This window comes from Myotis nattereri (assembly GCF_964212035.1).
Source record: "Myotis nattereri genome assembly, chromosome: 16".
NCBI classification, from domain to species: Eukaryota; Metazoa; Chordata; class Mammalia; order Chiroptera; family Vespertilionidae; genus Myotis; species Myotis nattereri.
In genome coordinates, this window is record NC_138091.1 from 53,167,625 (window position 1) to 53,185,844 (window position 18,220).

General features: G+C 53.8%; 2 protein-coding genes across 5 annotated transcripts; one reads left to right on the forward strand and one right to left on the reverse strand.

The window, feature by feature from the left end:
• The first annotated feature begins 1,585 nt into the window (after positions 1-1,585).
• Positions 1,586-14,267, forward strand: ARMC7 (armadillo repeat containing 7). 3 transcript variants are annotated; one of them, XR_013996967.1, is made up of 5 exons: positions 1,622-2,004; positions 2,106-2,249; positions 7,390-7,457; positions 12,222-12,720; positions 13,800-14,267. XR_013996967.1 is itself a non-coding variant. In XM_081109515.1 (3 exons), exons 1-3 carry the CDS (start codon positions 1,914-1,916, stop codon positions 12,581-12,583), a joined length of 597 nt encoding a protein of 198 aa, XP_080965641.1. In that variant the 5' UTR covers positions 1,644-1,913; the 3' UTR covers positions 12,584-13,771. The 3 variants fall into 3 exon arrangements, 1 of the variants encoding a protein (XP_080965641.1); XR_013996966.1 differs by lacking the exon at positions 13,800-14,267 and having other exon boundaries at positions 1,586-2,004; positions 12,222-13,771; XM_081109515.1 differs by lacking the exons at positions 7,390-7,457; positions 13,800-14,267 and having other exon boundaries at positions 1,644-2,004; positions 12,222-13,771.
• On the reverse strand, positions 13,929-15,706 carry NT5C (5', 3'-nucleotidase, cytosolic; the record flags this gene model as incomplete). 2 transcript variants are annotated; one of them, XM_081109512.1, is made up of 5 exons in its annotated part: positions 15,110-15,706; positions 14,732-14,832; positions 14,578-14,638; positions 14,266-14,380; positions 13,929-14,149 (listed from the first exon to the last, which is right to left on the reverse strand). In XM_081109512.1, the coding sequence occupies exons 1-5, from the start codon at positions 15,305-15,307 to the stop codon at positions 13,929-13,931; spliced, it is 696 nt and encodes a 231-aa protein (XP_080965638.1). In that variant the 5' UTR covers positions 15,308-15,706. The 2 variants fall into 2 exon arrangements, with proteins under 2 accessions (XP_080965638.1, XP_080965639.1); XM_081109513.1 differs by having other exon boundaries at positions 13,975-14,183; positions 15,110-15,416.
• Between the last annotated feature and the right edge of the window lie 2,514 nt (positions 15,707-18,220).

Sequence of the window (18,220 nt, forward strand, 5' to 3'; positions counted from 1 at the left end):
GCACAAAGAACTCTGATTTCATCTGCCCCGGGCAACAGTAACCATAATCACCAGGCAAATATTTATTAAGCATCTACTGTGTGCCTGGGACTGGACAGATAACCAGTAAGAACTGGTGAATGCCCTCAACACAAAACCAAGGGCTGAGACTATTTCCCCCAGGAGGGGGCCTCTGAGGTCTTGGGAGGAAACACAGGAGGGAGGATGGGTGGCCCATCTGATTCCAGAACCACACTTAGCTGGTCTGGGGCAGTTCCCGACTAGCAGGGGGTGGAGCTCGTTTCCATGGTGTCCACAAGCCTTTGCTGCTCTGTCTAGCCAGAGGCAGAGAAACCCCCTGGCCACCTTTGGCTGAGTGAACATCCCCAGGTCGCATCCGGTCCCCAAAGAAGCAGCCTCAATATCCAAGCACCCAGACTATGGCCATAACTATGCAGGCCCAGGGCAGGGGGTGGGGGGTAGGGGGAGGTGCATCAGGCAAAGGCTCACCACGGGGACCTGAGCCCTTGTATGCAGGGCCTGCTCCCAAGGGGGCTGTAGCAGGTGGAGTATGGCCCAGGGCCAAAGGCACATGGTCCTTGCCCTCAAGAAGCTCACAGCCCAGGCCTCCTTTACCTTCACATTCAAGCACCATGGGAGTGTGGTAGGACCACCTCCTAACCTTGTGCTTTATAAACCCAGTGCCTATGAGGTCCCGGTCACACACTACCTTCCTGAGAAGCCCCAAGAAATAATCGGGCCAAAGGGCTTTACCACCAGGGGCAGCTCCCCAACCCAGAAAGCGGCCAACACCGTACATTTGGGTGGACAGAGGTTCCTACCACCGGTTGGCGCTGCCCCAGCGCTCCCCATCCACCTGGCGGGCAAACAGCCTTACCTGGTCCCGGATATTTCAGACCAGAGGTGGAGGGCTCGGGGCTGGGAAGCATGGGGTGCCAGGCTCCCGGGGCTTCTTGGAAAAGGGCCCGTGGGGGGCGGGGCTCAGGGAGCTGGCGCCCACGCTCCAGTGGGGCGTCCTTTGGTAGAGGAGGCTGGCCTGTGCCCCCTCATCAGATGCAAGGGGATCTGGTGGTGGTTCTGCCTCGACAGCCGGCCAACTCTGGGCTCCTAAGGGCCCTAAGAGATGTTGTTCCAGGGGTTCTCAACCTGTGGGTCGCCACCCCTTTGGGGGTCAAACGACCCTTTCACAGGGGTCACCTAAGACCATCGGAAAACACATATTGAATATATAATTGCATATTGTTTTTGTGATTAATCACTATGCTTTAATTATATTCAATTTGTAACAATGAAAATACATCCTGCATATCAGATATTTACATGACGATTCATAACAGTAGCAACATTACAGTTATGAAGTAGCAACGAAAATAATTTTATGGCTGGGGGTCACCACAACATGAGGAACTGCATTAAAGGGTCGCGGCATTAGGAAGGTTGAGAATCACTGTGTTGTCCCCTTAAGCATCCACAGCCCTTGGCCTTGGGCCCAGACGGTGAGGCGTGACGTTTACTGCGCACGCGCGCCGAGCTCCACGACGGCCCCGCCCCTGGTCCGCCTGGACCAACCCCGCCCCGCCCTCTGGGGCGGAGCTAAGCTCGGCTTCCGCCGGAAGTCCGGGCTCCAGCGGGAAACCGTACCCAGCCGCGGGGGGCTGGGTGATGAGCTCCCTCCTCCAGTGACCGGTCGCTTCCGTGTCTTCCGCGCCCCAGTTTAGATTTTCACGCCCAACTCTTACCCAGCCCTGATCACACCACATCCCAGTGCCAGGTGCAAATCACTGCACACCCCGAAGCTAGGAGAGGAGCCTGTGTCCCGCCCGGGGCGGCCCAGGGAGGTCCCCGCCCGCCGTTCCGACCTCATCGGCCGCACTCTCCTACCTGTCCCCCGTGCACCCTCCGCCACCCCGGCCATGGCGCAGAAGCCGAAGGTAGACCCCCACGTCGGACGGCTGGGGTACCTGCAGGCGCTGGTCACTGAATTCCAGGAGACGGAGAGCCAAGGTGAGAGCGACAGGATGGGGGTCCGGGGACAGGGCGGGGGTCCGCCCGCGACCCGCGACCCTCGCCCCGGACCTGGCTCCAGTGCCGCTTTTCCGCCGCAGACGCCAAGGAGCAGGTCCTGGCCAACCTCGCCAACTTCGCCTATGACCCCAGCAACTACCAGTATCTGCGGCAGCTGCAGGTCCTGGATCTATTCCTCGATTCGCTGTCGGAGGAGAACGAGACCCTGGTGGAGTTTGCTATTGGTAAGGATGGGGCGGTCACGGATGCCTGATGGTGAGATACGCGAGTCCGAAGTGAGTCGTTGGGGAGAGACCTCGGGCAGTCCCTCACCGCGGGGGCAGCCTTCGGGGTGCGCACACACGGTCCGGGTCACAGCTAGCGGGCCCCTCCGCATGCTGCCTTCCCACCTGCTTAGAGATGAGATCATAAATGAAGGGATGGATTGAAGCCACTCGGAGAGAAAAATATTTAGAGTGCTCTTTTAAACATCTTTATTTTAATGTTTTCCTATCGAGGAAAGTAGGGGTAACTTAGGATGACTTATGGTCTAAGACAGTGGTTCTCAACCTTCCTAATGCCGCGACCCTTTAATACAGTTCCTCGTGTTATGGTGACCCCCAACCATAAAATTATTTTTGTTGCTACTTCATAACTGTCATGTTGCTACTGTTATGAATTGTCATGTGAACATCTGATCTGCAGGATGTATTTTCACTGTTACAAATTGAACCTAATCAAAGCATAGTGATTCATCCCAAAAACAATATGTAATGATATATGTGTTTTCCGATGGTCTTAGGCGACCCCTGTGAAAGGGTCGTTTGACCCCCAAAGGGGTGGCGACCCACAGGTTGAGAACCGCTGGTCTAAGATCTATTGAATTATTCACTGGACAGGTAATTATGGGGCATGAACTGTGAGCAAGGTCCTGTCCTAAGTGCTGAAGAGATGGCGAACAAGTGGGGGGAAAGGCCTTTGCCCGCAGGGAGAGGGGGAGGCAGATGGTGGGCAAACCAACCAAAAGGCTGAGGCTCTGAAGGACATTCACAGGATGATAAGACAGGGCAATAGGAGATGGGGCCGCTGCACTTCGGCCATCATGGGCAGGCGGACGTGATGGGTGGGAGACCCTGAAGCAGGGGACCCAGAGGAAGGCTGATGTGTCAGGACTAGTGAGGTTACAGAGGTGGCAGCACCAGAGACGGCTGGGAGGGGCTTAGATGTAGGGCTGCGGGAAAGAGTTTGGAATTTATTCTGAAGGCAAACAAATTATTTTTTCAGCTGCATCTCTAAAAAAAATAACATTTTTCGCCCTCGCCGGTTTGGCTCAGTGGATAGAGCATCAGTCAGCCTGCAGACTGAAGGGTCCTGGGTTTGATTACAGTCAAGGGAACATCCCCTTTAATTTCCTGTAACCTAGAAGTTAGATTGAAAGCCTTGATAGAATCAAGTAACACTTCCCCCGCCCCTGCCAAATATATCATAGGTGAGTGTGATTGAAAATTTTGAAAGACCACCCATGTCTGCCCCTGATGTTTGTGGTATTGTGGCTAGAGTTCAAATGGGAGTCACCCCTGACCTTCTCACCACGACAGGTCTTCACACACGAGTGTGGACATCCCAATTCTGTTCACACACCCCCCACACACACCTGCCTGTGGCCTCTCCTTGGACTTAGTGTGCACACCAACCGTGGGGTTCACCCTCGGAGTCAGGAATCCAGGAAAGGCCCATGCGCTGTGGGAGGAGGTTCAGGGCCTGGTGTGGGGAAGGGAGGACTTCGGGTGGGTTCTCTGGATTTTTTAGCCTGTGGAGCGGGCCAGAGTCCCGCTAGAGCTGAGCCCGGGGCAGGAGCCCCAGTGGGCTGGGCCTAAGAGAGTATGTCTTGGCCCCTCGGGAAGATTATTACGCTAAATAAATATCCTGAAGGATTGCTACTTGAAGATTTTCGCCAGTGGCAGCCCTCCATCCCCTCCCTTTTTGTAACTCGGCTCCACAGCTTCCAGCCTCTGAATGGTGGCCGTGGCCCCTGCAGAAGCACGTGGCTAACCTCCACCTGGGAGTGATAGAACTCCTCCCACTCACGCTTCTGGCTCCGGAGAAGAGTTGCCTAAAAAGAGCAGTCACCCAGGGAAAGCTTTGACAGCATCAGGCACCAAGCAGGAGCACTCTGAGGTCCTGGCCCACGGAGCCGGGAGCTACGGGAGATGCGGGCCTGCCCTGAGTTCTTGCTCTCCTGGCCAGCTTCCCTGTTTTCTTCTCCCAGCCACCTTTCTTTTTTCCTCCCTCCCTCCCTCCCTCCCTCCCTTCCTCTCTCTCCCTCTCTCTCTTTCTCTCTCTCTCTTTCTTTCCTCCCTCCTTCCCATCAGAGCAAGGTTCTCAATCCCAAGAGCCCTGGCTTTCTCGCATTGAATCTCTTCCCGGGATCCCCTGCAGAGTAAATCTCTCTTTTCCTTGTTATGCGTGACTTAAAGGAGAGCCAGTGCTACTTAGAAGCGGGTCTTGCTACCGCTGTCACTCTCTCTTCTCTCAGTGTGCCTGGTGCTCGATGGGAAACACTGTCAGGTGCTTTCTCTGCTGTCGAAAGGCTCTGTGCTGCGCTTTGTCGTTTTGAATCTTTTCTCTCCGGTGGCAGGTCTGACATTGTGATCTCCATGAGGGCAGAGCCCAGCCTTGCTTATCTCCGCTGTTGTCTTGAGTGCTCTGGCCTTGTGGTCTGGAGAAGGTGAGAGAAGGGCCCAGTAGGTGCAGAGACTGGCCACCAATCGCAAGGCGCGTAGTGCTGAGCCCTCTGTACCGGTGATGAAACAGCACCTCAGTGAGGAGTCCCATTGCCTGAGACTCACACTGAGCACTAACTGGAGCCAAATTCTGTGCCCAGGGGACCCGGCTGCCGGAGCCAATGCCGAGTCCACTGTGTCTTCTCCCCTGGTTCCCAGGGCGCCTGGCCACCTCCAGCATGTCCCTGGGATGGTTCTGGTGGCAAGTCATCCCTGGCCCAGGTTCTAAGTGGAACTATCACCAGGAGATGGTACTGCTCAAGGTAGGACAGGGCGTGGGAAGTGAGTGAATTATGGGGAACCAGATATAAAGCCAGGATCTCAGCAAATACTTGAATGAGTATTCCGAGCTTGTGCCCCACATAAAAACTCTGGCAGCCTTTGGCATTAATTTGGAAATGTTTGCCCAAAGCACCATGGGTTGACTCTCAGGCATCCTATATGCTGCGTGTGCACACCTGCCATCTTAGATGCCGTATGGAGACATAAAGGGACCAGGAGAGAATCCTCTACTTCTGTGAAAATTGGTTGAAATCTAGGACATCACAGAATACTTGACAGTCTTGTTACTAAAACAGGGTTCCAATAGGTTGCCTCCAAGAGTTCAGGTTAAATCTCTCTCCTGTGCTCCATTTCCTGTAATACACGTAGCTGCCACTAGATGGTGGTGGTGCTCAGTAAAAGGCAGGTATAGATAAGTCCTCAGAGGCCTGTCTGGAAAACAGTATTTAGTAAAATTGAAGCTAGGCTACCCCATGACCCAGCAGTTACAGTCATTGGAGTAGGGCACATGCATATCCAGACACATGTGCAGAAATGGCACTAGCAAACTTGTAACAGACAAACTAGAAACAGTAAACAGCAGAATGGATACCAACATTGTGGGATGTTGCTACTATTTAGCAAGGTAAATGAACAGTCAACAACTACATGCAATAATGTTATACATTTTTTAAAAATTTAAATTATTTTTTGTTAATCCTTATTCGAGGATATTTTGTCATTGATTTTTAAAGAGAGTAGAAGGGAGGGGGAGAGACACAGAGAGAAACATCCATGTGAGAGAGACCCATCAATTGGTTGCCTCCAGCACACACCCTGCTCATGGCCAGGGATTGAGCCTGCAACCCTGATACGTGCCCTTCACCAGAATCAAACCCAGAACCCTTCAGTCTATGGGTTGATGCTCTATCCACTGAGCCAAACGGGCTAGAGCAATAATGTTATAAATGGTAAGCAAATGGTGCTAGACACAATAATACATACAGTGTGATTCCATTTCTATAAAGTCCCCAAAACAGGCAGAAATGTTTAGGGATGTGTGGAAAAGACAGGAATGGAGGGAGACTTCTTTAAAAACCCTATATTTTAAGTTAAAAAGATAAGAGGTCTGCTTAGTAAAAACTTTGTTATTAAATTATTACAGAGAGAGAATTGGTTCAGGAAGGGACACAGGCTCTGGATTGCTGATAGTGTTTTAGTTCTTGACCTGGGGGCTGGTTCCACAGGCATGTGCTTTATCTTGTCAAACTGACCTGTGTGTGCCAGCCCTTTGCTGTGCGTGTGGTTTGCAGGTATGGCCCTGTGCCAGCCTCTGGGGCTGTGAACAGGTGCCTTGTTGATCCACATCTGTGCGCCAGGGAGGGGCCTCAATCACATTATTTCATTCTCTCTGCCCATTTTATTGATGAAGAAACCGAGGCTTAGAGAAATGGAGTTGCTTGCTCTGGTCACCTAAATCCTCAGTGGCAGAGCTGGTTCTAACTGGGTCTGCCCACCACGGAGCCCTTGCTCCGTCCTCATCCTCTGGGCTCCGCCCCTACATCCTTCTCCCACTGATCAGTCAGGCTCCTGCAGTCTTGCAGCTTCTGCTTCAGTTCCTCAGCCATCCACCGGTGGCAGGCTCCCCTTACAGGATGGAGGTGGTGGTGAGGTTCTCACCCACTGCTCCCTTCCTCGCTGGCCCCAGGCTGGCCTCATGGGGACCAGGGCAGCCTCCACCATCTTTCCTGACTTACAGAGACCCAATTCCCCATCTCTTAGTTCTAGGCACAAGTAGTGTGTGAGTGTGTGAGAGAGAGCACATGTGCGTGCACGTATACGTGTGTGTTTGAGTGTTATTAATTTATGTGAATGCATAATTGATTCACATGGTACAAAATTTAAAAGGTATTGAAAGGTAACTCCCTCGCTAGCCTTCTCTGTAGCTCACCACTGTTACTAGTTTCTTAAATATTTTTTGGAATTTACAAACATGTATATATCTATATGAATATATTTTTGCATGTTCTGCACATGTGGTAGTATACTATATCTATATTCTGCTTGCCTTTTTTTTTTTTTTTTTTTTTTAACTTAGCAGCATATCTTGACACACCTGCAGTGTCAGTCATTCTGTAAAGCGGCCTGGTGTTTATTTCCTGGCATGGAGGCACTGAAGCTTAGCCACGCTTAGGGATGGGTGTTTAGCTGCTTTCCATTTTGCCAACACAATCAGTGTTTCAGTAGATACCTTATTGGAGTTTCATTTCTTACTTGTGGGTCTATATCTGTAGGATAAATGTCTTAAAATTCATCAGTTTAAGTCAAAACTCTATTACAGGGTTTTAAAGAAGTCTCCCTCCATTCCTGTCTCTTCCACAGCCCTCTCCTCATGAAGAACCAGCAAATGTGAGCATCTATATTATAAAAGGCCTGTGGCCCTAACACCGTAACGGCCAAAGACTGGCGTGGGTGGGCGGGGCTATGCGGTGGGCTTCTAGTATACATATATTTGTCCCCCACGCCTCCCTTCTTCTACATAATGGTAGCTTTTTTAATACACTGTTCTGTCCCCCAAATTTGAAATTTCAGAAAGAACCATTTTCAAGATGCTAAAGTAAAACCCAAGAACAAATAGTCCCAAGAACAAAAAACCCAAGAACAAATGAAGATTTCTGACTTGGGATGGACTGTGGCCAGCCCAGGGCAGGCGGGTCCTCAGAGGTAGTAATGTCTTGGGCCATCTCCCCAAGGCCCCGCCTCGCCTCCAGGCACCAGGTGCTGGCTAAGCATGTGTCAGCATGACCTCATTTAATCCCTGGGACAATCCTGGCTCTCCCAGCAACAGGCCCTACTTGCTGTGTGACCCAAAGTCACCCACCTGACCTCTGAGAGCCCCCAGCTTTCTCATCCCGGGCCGCAGTTGGGGGTTTCTCTTTTGCCTCTCCCAGGGGTTTCTGTGGTTCCCTGTGTCTAGAAGGGCCCTTCTTTTGCCTCTTGTCTTTTCTTTTTCTCTCCTGTCTGGTTTGTCCAAAACGTCCACCAGCCAGTTGAGACTTGTTCTCGTTTTTGCTTGGTAACCATTTTTAAATTGCTGCCTGGTGAACATACGGTACAATGCACATACCTTAAGTACAGTGGATGTACATCAATGTAACCAGCCCTAACCAGGTTTTAGAAAGGTCCCTCGTGCCCTCTCCCAGTTAGTGTCTCCCACCCCAAGGTAACCACTAGCCTAACCTCTATCCCCATGGATTACTTTAGCCTATTCTTTTTTTTTTTTTTTTAATATATTTTATTGATTTTTTACAGAGAGGAAGGGAGAGGGATAGAGAGCTAGAAACATCGACAAGAGAGAAACATCGATCAGCTGCCTCCTGCACACCTCCCACTGGGGATGTGCCCGCAACCAAGGTACATGCCCTTGACCGGAATCGAACCTGGGACCCTTCAGTCCACAGGCCGACGCTCTATCCACTGAGCCAAACCTGTCAGGGCACTTTAGCCTATTCTGGAACTTCATATTAGTGGGATCATGCAGATGTATACTCTTTAAAAAAATATTATTATTATTATTTTTTTTTTACTGATTTTAGAGGGGAAGGAAGAGGGAAAGAGAGGGGAAGGGAGAGGGAGAGAGAGAGAGAAACATCAATGATGAGAGAGAAGCATCAATCGATTGCCGCCTGCACACCCCCTACTGAGGATGGAGCCTGCAGCCCCTGCCATATGCCCTGACCTGGCATCAATCTGGTGACTCTTGGTTCACTCAACCACTGAGCCACGCAGGCCAGTCAGGATGTGGACTCGTGTCTAGTTTCTTTCACTCAACGATTTATCGACCTAAGAAACATCCAACCCTGTAGGGAATTTTTATATTTGAGTCAAACTGACAATTGCTGAGAAGCAAAATCTCAGTGGACTGAGAAAATGATCCAGAGAATGACAGTTTCACAGCTTATTTTATACATTAGAATCAAAGGAGGAGACGTAAGGGGCGGTTACCTGAAATTCATGGGTGGTGGATTAGGGAGGCGGGAGAAAGCCCAGTGGGGAATCTCTGAGAGTGATAAAGAATGAAACGGGGGGACACTTCTTTACGTTGCGAACATTTACAGCACATAGAGGTAGTGTGTGGGCCACAGGTCACAAGGAAGGTTCTGTGGTCCTTGCTCTGGTGCTGCAAAAAATTACAGGCAAAGGTGGTCTGTTATCTCACATGCAGAAAGACAGCAGGCAGGCCCACTTAAGATGAAGACTGGCCCTTTGTCAAGGAAGGTCTAGGCCTGGGCTGTGACTGCCCGCCATGACCCACTGTTCGTTAGGAGTTTCTGTGTTCAGATCATCCTGTGGTCCCTGGACCTCCGTCTCTGCGTCTGCGGCCACAGTGCACATTCAGTGTGTGGCCCCCTTTTCCTCCACAAATGTTTCTGACATTCATCCCAATTGTTAGGGTATTTTTTTTTAACCCTCACCTAAGGATATGTTTTACTGTTTTTAGAGAGACAGGGAGCTGGGGAGAGGGAGAGAGAAACATCATCAGTTGCCTCCCGTGTGACCTCCCACCAGGGATAGAACCCACATCCTAGGTATGTGGCCTCACTGGGAATCGAACCCGCAACCTTTTGATGAACGGGACAACGCTCTAACCAACCACCCAGCCAGGGCTAGTTCGTGTTTCTGAATGAATGTGCCCGATGTGTTCATCCATTCACCTGTTGTTGGAGATTTGAGTTGTTTCTAGTTTGGAGCCTTTATAAAAGAGCCCCCCCACCCGCCGTGTTTGGACCAGGCACTTGTGAGCTCTGGAAGGTACCTGATCCATCCTTGGAGGCTCCCAGGCCTGCAACTGGGGCACAGGTGGGGCCTGCTCTCCTGAGGCCTCCTCCTGCCCCCACCCTGCAGGGCTGGCCATCTGGTTATCCCCTGGCTTTGGTGGCAGTGTCCCGCCCAGGCACTCCTGGGTGTGATGATGACTCACCAGCCAGAGAGTGATTGAGTCCTCATTGTCTCCTCCTTTTCAGCGAGATAAGTCCCATCCCCACCCCTGGCTTGCGTCTGCAGGGTAGATAGGCTGGTTCACACTCTCAGGGCAGGAGAGACAGTGCAGGTGTGTCTGAGAAGCCTGAGCCTCCCCAAGCATTTGCACTTGTCCCTGTTCCTAGTTGAGCCTGGCACCTGCCCACAGCACAGTGAGTTGTCCTTGGAGCTTCGGGACACCTTTCCCGTGGTTGTGGCAAAGGGCTCCCATCTTCTGGGACTTTGGATGAGTTACTCCACAGCCTTGGCTTCTGCTGAAATGGGGGTGAGGGTAATACTTTGTGGGGTTCATTCGTGTCCCCAGCATGTGTCCAGTGAGTTTCCGCAGCTGTAGGTGCCTGGGATACAGAGGGACACCAGAGAGTGGGGCCCTGCCTTATGGTGCCCAGTGACGAGGACAGGCAGCAGTACAAAGACACTCAGGGATGGCCCAGTGTGCCAAGTGCTACACGGGTGAATGGGCACGGAGGGAAGATTGACAGGAAGGCCTGTGGGTGTCCAGTAGGCAGGGACCTCTCCATCAGAGCCTTGTCCCCCTCCCCTCCTGACCTCAGGAACGCCACTCAGCCCCTTGCCTCCCTCAGATGCACCCTGTCTGGGAGCCACAGCCCGGATCCAGAACTACGGGGGGTCCAAGGTGGGCTGGGTCTCAGGGAGCCATCCCATGCAGCCCCCGACCCTCTGCAGGTCAACCCTTTCCTCCCCTCTCTGCTTTAAAACCTTCCAACAAATATTCCGGGAGTGCCCCTTGGGTCAGGCACCAAATAAGACAGCCGAGGCTTGTTTTTTTTGTTTTTTAACCAAAGAACGTGTGAGCATTTAATGAACTTCCCTCTATGTGGCTTCAAACTATCAGGACACAGCCCGGCCTGGGTGGTTCAGTGATTGAGCATCGACCTATGAACCAGGAGGTCACGGTTCGATTCCTGGTCAGGGCACATGCTGGGCACATGCAAGCTTGATTCCTGGTAGGGGAGGGGGCGTGCAGGAGGCAGCTGATCAGTGATTCTCTCTCATCATTGATGCTTCTCTCTCTCTCTCTCTCTCTCTCTCTCTCTCTCTCTCTCTCTCTCCCTCTCCCTCTCCCTCCTTCCCTCCCTCCCTTCCTCCCTCCCCTCCCTTCCTTCCTCTCTGAAGTCAATAAAAATATCTTTAAAAAAAACCCAAAAAACTATCAGGACGCGCGCGCACACACACACACACACACACACACACACACACACACACACCTTAATCTTCTCCTCAGCCCTTCTGCTGAAGAACTTGGCCTCCATGGTGACAGGCTGCTGTGGGAGCCTCCCCTTCCCCAGGACTCTAGTAGGGACCGCACGTCAGTGATAACAGCTCCACTCTTCTGCTCACCGACCACGGTTATCGAGGTTGACAGTTGGGCAGAAGCTCTGGGTCCTCTTTAAGTGCTCATGCCCCAGTTTTCCCACAGGAGCCCAGACGGTAACCCTGGGAGTTGGGCCTGTGATGACGCAAGGCACCCGCAGTACCTCGGCCTCCCGGGTGCTTCCTGTGCTGGCCGATGCGGCCGTGGCTCACACGGCCCCCAGCTTTCCGGGTCTTCCTCCGTCTGGGTGGCAAGTCGTTGGGTGGCTGGGATGCAAGAGGAAGCTGAGGTCTTGGTGGCAGACACGCAGCTGCTAGTGGGGCCTGGCAGGCAGTGCCAGGAAAACGGTCCGCAAAGACGCCTTCTCAAGTGTTCTGAGCACAGAGAAAATGGATCGGGGTGGTGAGGAGTCCCCCAGACCCGGCAGGGAGTGGCTAGTGGGGTGCTCCAGGGAACCCTCACTGGTGAGGGAGCAGAGGGTGCTGGTTACCAGCAAGAGGGTGGCAGTTTGTGAAGATCTGGGGCCAAAAGGTCCCAGGGTTGGTAACTGTGTTTTACTTTTAAAAAAAGTCTATCAACCATTGAACTGGCTGGACCGAGAGGTAAGTGCCCACTTTCAGGCTAGGCTGTGGCAGGCAGGCCTTTCTGGAAAACAGAATGGGCTTTGGATCCCTTGTCCCTGGGCCACCTTCTCACAGGCCCGGGCCCTTCCCTGGGCCTCAGTGGGCAGAGAGAAGCAGAACGGGGAGAAGGGAGGCCAGGGCTGGAGCTTCCAGACTTACCTTGCTCTCCCCCAGGAGGTCTCTGCAACCTGTGCTCAGACAGGGCCAACAAGGAGCACATCCTGCAGACAGGGGGCGTCCCGCTCATCATCAACTGCCTGTCCAGCCCCAACGAGGAGACTGTGCTGTCCGCTGTCACCACCATCATGTACCTGAGCTCGCCAGGCCCCGGCTCCCACCCTGAGCTGACCGCCACGCCCGTGGTCCAGTGCATGCTGCGCTTCTCTCTCTCGGCCAACACGCGGCTCCGGAACCTGGCCCAGGTCTTCCTGGAAGACTTCTGTTCCCCGAGCCAGGTGGCCGAAGCCCGCCGCCGGCCGGCTCACTCTGCCCTGGGCATCCCACTGCCAAGGACCGAGGCCCCACAGCAGCCCTGACCCACGGAGACCTCGGGGCCGCAGTTCTCTCACTGCTGGAGACAAGACCGAAATCCTGGTGGGGGCTGGGAAGCAGGAGCAGCTTCGCTCCCACTGAGCACTTTCTCCCAATTGGTGCCTTTTCAGCCATTTTAAAGGTGAGTTTCCTCGGCCTGACAGGCACCGACACAGGATGCAGGCGTTAGGAGATGAGTTGAGGAAGACAGACTTTGGGATGTGGAGAAGGAAGGCAAAGGCAGAGCCTCTTCCTACGCTGTCCTCAGCGAAGGGACGGCCCAGGGCCTGCCACTGATCCACCCACTGCCAGGCGCTCCCTCCTGTAAGAAGCAACCAGGGCCCCAGGTCCAGAGGCTTTTGCAGAAGGTGGTTCTGAGAGCAGCTGGGCCTGGGGCTTCGGGAAGCTGCCTGCACTTGAGGAGGTAGCCTGATCCCTTCACTGAGGGCCTGGGGTCGTTGTGAGGAGCAGGAATGAGAAGCCTTGTTGTTAACACTGTCTCAAGGCTCTGGGTACCTGGGCACTGGCATAGTGGGTGTTGGCCCAGAGAGCTCTGTGGCCCAGGAGTAACCATTTATCCACACGGGCCATTTGCCAGGCGCAATGGGAGGGCTTCAAGGATGAAGACGTGGTCCCTGCTCCTATGTGACGCAGCCCAATGTCTGTTAACGTGACCATCAGGCATTAAGACCCAGGCCACGAGGGTGATGACGTCAGAACACAGGCACAAACCCTTGGAGCTGCGTCTTATCCCCACCCCCCCATGGTCCTCGCCTGAAAGCCCTGCCATCGGGGTTCAGTGAGGGGGAGTCCTTGCCCCTGGAAATGCGTCTCAGGAGGCTTTGGGGATGCAGGTGGAGTGGTGCGCAGGGAGACAGGACCAGATACTGACCGAAAGTGTGTGGCTCGTCGTCCAGTGCATGCTGGTCAGTACAGGGAAGGGGTGTGGGGCACCCATGCGAAGCTGGGGTTCAGGAGTGGCGGGGAGTCCTGGTCATCTGTACTCCCTTAAGGTTGACCTCTCACATGACCAAGGGAGGGCAGCTGCGAGAGGAATGGCATCCAGGGGGCAGGGAGGTGGGGCAGGTCCTGGGGCCTCTGGGAGAGAGGGAGAAGGCCTCTATCAGCCTTCATTCCAACGGCAGCCCTCGGGCTCCTGCCCTTTCCTTTCCCAAATAAAGAGCCTGAACAGAGCAGTGAGCCAAACTGTTTTATTAACAGGTTCCTGACTGACTTCCCACCGTGTTTCCGGGCCGCCATCTCGGGAGGTGCCAGGTGGCTGGCCTGTGAGAGTAGAGGCTGCTGTGTCCCCTGCTCCCCAGCGCTGGGTCACCGCACGAGGCTGCCCTGTCACTTAGCTCTGCTGGGCTTCCCTGCCGGCCTGTCTTCCCGTCCTTTAAGCACTGTCCACCGCCCCGGGGCCACGGCCGCCGTGTCCCGCTTGCTCTCTATGATCTCCCTCCAGTCGTCGCTCCACGAAAGCAGCCGCCTCTTTGGGGGGGGCAGCGCCAGGTGCTGGTTGTGGCAGCAGGTGAACAAGATGTGCTCCCAGGCTGGGGTCTCCTCTTGGCCTGGGACGGGCACGGGAGAAAGGCAGCACGCGATCTGTGAACTGGTTGTTTTTGCGCCCTCTCCCCAATCCCCGGAGGCCAGATGCCTGGAGGTTCCCGAGAAAAACAGATCCAACCTAGAATGGTGTCCTTGTCATCGATGAGCAGGTCCCCCAAGACCACTGTCTTGTCCCTCGTCAGGATGATGCGCTCCACAAACTGGGGCCCCAGATACTTGTCCACCCAGGAGAACTGTAGGGGGCACAGGCCTGTCAGGGGGGCCTCCTGGGCCCCTGAATTCAGGCCAGTGAGGAAGCAGTGTGAGTGGGTCTGTGGCCTCTGACAGAGGCGGCTCCCCTCTCCCCCCACCCACCTCCTGGGTTTCTGCTGGTTTATTTAGAACCAGGACGTGGAAGGGGAGTTTGTCTCGAGGCGCCGGGCGGCCGCACCTTCTCACCCACACAGTGCTCGTACTTCAACAGGGGGCTGGTGCAGATGAAGACCTCCGTGCTGCAGGGAAGGCCGGTCAGGCAGGGTGGTGTCAGCCCCCGGCCCCCCGCCCCTCCGCCCCCCCGCCCCCCCGCCCCTCCCCGCCTCCCTCACTCGTGCATGGCGTGCATCTCATGCATGGCTTCCACGGCTCCGGGGATGGGCTCCAAGTCTAGGAAAAAGCCTGGGCTTTCATACACGCTGGCGACTTTGTCCTGAAAGATACAGTGTTCCCATCCTGGCTTCTGCCTCCGCAGATCTAGCCCCAGCGGGGCCCTCCAAGTCGGGGGTGGGGTGGGCTGCCCCTATCCTGCTGTGAACTGTGTGTTCTGAAGTTAGACAGGAAGGGGGTGACCGGGAAACGGAGCAGAGACCATCCGGCCCCAGCGGCGGGCTCCCCACTGGCAGGTGTCCTGTGGGGTCGGGGTTCCCGCTCCCGAGGATTTTGAGGTCACGGATCCCCTCCGGGCGCCCTCCACCCCCACTCCCTACCGCCAGGTCCGGCCGCAGGGCTCGGTACTGCTCGCGGGCGAAGAAGCCGCGGCGCTCCTCCAGCGGCACGTGCGGCTCCTCGGGGAAGCGGCGGCGGAAGGCCCGCAGGAGGCCGCCCTCGAAGTCGGCCAGCACGCCGTCCATGTCCACCAGCACCCGCACGGGCCGCGCGCGCCGCGCCGCCATCGCCACCGCCATCGCCCTCCCCTGCCCGAGCGCCGGGGCGAAAGGGGATCCGAGAGCCAGAGCGCGGGCCGCCGCTTCCGGAGCCGCGGGGGCGGGGCCGCGGGCGCGAGGCCCAACCCCAACCCGGGCCGCGGCCGCTCCACCTGCGGGGCCCGCGCCGCCAGCCCGGCTCCTGCGAAGGCTGCACCCACCCGAGGCCGGGGTCTCGGGCTCCCCGGAGCTGAGTCAGCGAGCGCGCTGAGTGAGTCCAGCTCCTAAGAAAGGAATCGGCAAACCTGCTGCTTGGAAACCCGAGCTGCTGCTGAAAACACGCCGTCCCGCCGGGAAGAGCTTCCGTCCAGCTCAGGGCGTCGGACTGACGCCTGGAGAATCGGCATGAGATTCCCTCTAAAAATGCTGAAATAACGCCCCCTTTTGTAGATTTCATTCCGTTTCCTGACTACACCCAAGTATCGGTCCCCATCTGAGCACCCCAATACTTCCAAGCCACTGCAACAGACGCAGTACAAAGGGAGCCTGGCGTCCCATTCATTCTAAGATGACTTACAAACACGCTTAAGAAGAGAGGAAGCAGTTACTGCACCAGCAATACACACTGAGAACTTGTCTATTTCTCCCTCCTTCACCAAGACACCGAAGTTTACAAACTAGGTGAAAAGTCCAAACTGTCCATTCTAGTCATCATTTTAAGATCATTCTTAAAGATCAGACAGAGGTAGAAAACCAGGACTACAGGCTTTATTTAGGAGAAGGATCTGCCCGGCTGACTCACAAGGGGAGGACAGCAGCGCATGCAGGGTGGGCACGCCTTTTGAGGGGCGGAATGGGAAGGGGTGGGGGCTTAGTGCACTCGGTGCACACTGATTGGTGGCTTACTGCATTGTCCATATAGGACAAGGGCTTAGGCAGTGATGGCGAACCTATGACACGCGTGTCAGAAGTGACACGCGAACTCATTTCCTTGGTTGATTTTTCTTTGTTAAATGGCATTTAAATATATAAAATAAATATCAAAAATATAAATCTTTGTTTTACTATGGTTGCAAATATTAAAAAATTTCTGTATGTGACAGGGCACCAGAGTTAAGTTAGGGTTTTTCAAAATGCTGACACCTCAAAAGGTTCACCATCACTGCCTTAGGGTATTTGGCAGGTGTGGATTGGTGGTCCAATGTATGGTCCATATAAGGTACATGGTTAATCACTCAGGTATTTCCGGGCTGCAGGTTACATCATACTCCGCCCATCAGTTGGGGGAAGGGAGGATCTATCAATTCAATTTCACTTTCTAGACCCTAAACTTTCTAACTGGAACTTTTAACACCTTAGCAAACATGTTTACATGGAATTTTAGGAAATTCTATGTAAATTTTAGGAAATTCCAAGTAATTTTGATAGTAGCAAAATGACAGGCAGAACTGTCCTTCCCTCAGAACACCTTAATTTTGATGAGGCATTTATCTCCATAGATTATGGAGATAAATCTCCATATCATAAGTGGTGACACAAATCAGGGACATATCTTTCTGGGAGCCCCACCTTCACTGAGAGAAGGGTGCTGGTTCCCTATCTCCGAAGTCATGAGAGAAACCGTAACTCAGGCTCCATGCTTTACACCGTAAGAGAAACTTAACACCCCACAACCTGTAAACACTCCGGTTGCTCCCAGAGATGCCAGATCGTTCAAATGAGTCTGTGGTTACACTATACTTGAGTCATCTCGATCATGGGAGGGGTTTAGAGGTGACCTAGTTCATCAAAAGTGTCACTTATTTTTAAACATTTTTAAATTGTTTTATTTATTGTTTTGTTGTTGTTAATCCTCACCCCAGGATACCTTCCATTGATATTTAGAGAGTGGAAGGGAGGAGGAGAGACACATCAATTGGCATGCGCCCCAACCAGGGCCGGGGAGGAGCCTGCAACTGCGGTACATGCCCTTGACCAGAATTGGGACCCCTCAGTCCGCAGGCCAACGCTCTACCCACTGAGCAAAACTGGCCAGAGCAAAAAGTCACTTTTTAAGTTAGGAAATGGAGCCCCGAATGACAAGCCAACAGAATACAGCTGGTAGGTGGCACCCGTGGGCCTAAAAGCCAGGTCTAGTGATGCCCAATTTAGACGTTCGATACAGCATGTGGGCCTGGAGCTTTCTCCCTAGAACCCAGCGGTCTCCATATTCCTCAAGGGGACTGACTCCCCCGACACCCCCACCCGTCACCTTCTAATTAACGTGGACCCTTCCTTCCTTTGGAGCTCTCCTCTCTTTGACCGCCCACCATGCGAAGCACCCTGCAGGTTGGACTCTGTGCTGGGTGTGCAGTCCGTTACACCCAGCACAAAGGGTAGGTAGTAGAAGAGTCAGACATACAGCATATTGGCTAATAATTATTTTAGATATCAGTTCATCTCATTATCCCTGAATTTTATTGCCACAGACATCAGAGGTCATGATCATTTTGAGCTGATGCTATGAACGGAAACCGGCTCCTTAGAGAACTGTCTGCAGAGGGAAGCCCGCTTGCCTCGGCCTTCACGGGTCGTTTTCACTGTGACCAATCACCGAGCGGAGGATTTGTAGTAACGAGAAAAAAGCAACTAGGCAGGCAGAACACCGAAACCACCTCAAAAAGATGACACAGGACACAACAGTTCAAAATCGGTACATTTGTTTACTTGAAGCAACAGTCCAGGATTGTGAAGTACAACACAGTTTTTAAGGATGAGACTTCGTTTCATGGTCAACACCAGCATCATGCACACAGCGTCTGGCTGTCAGAGCACTGCCCGAGGGGTCCGCGCTGTGAGGTCACGCCCTTGCTTGCTTCACGGACACTCGGAACCGGGCAGCTGGAGTGGACATGGAGCGTCCCTTGTGGGACAGCAGGAGGCTTTGCTCCTGGGCCAGCCCAGTGAGTGCCTGGC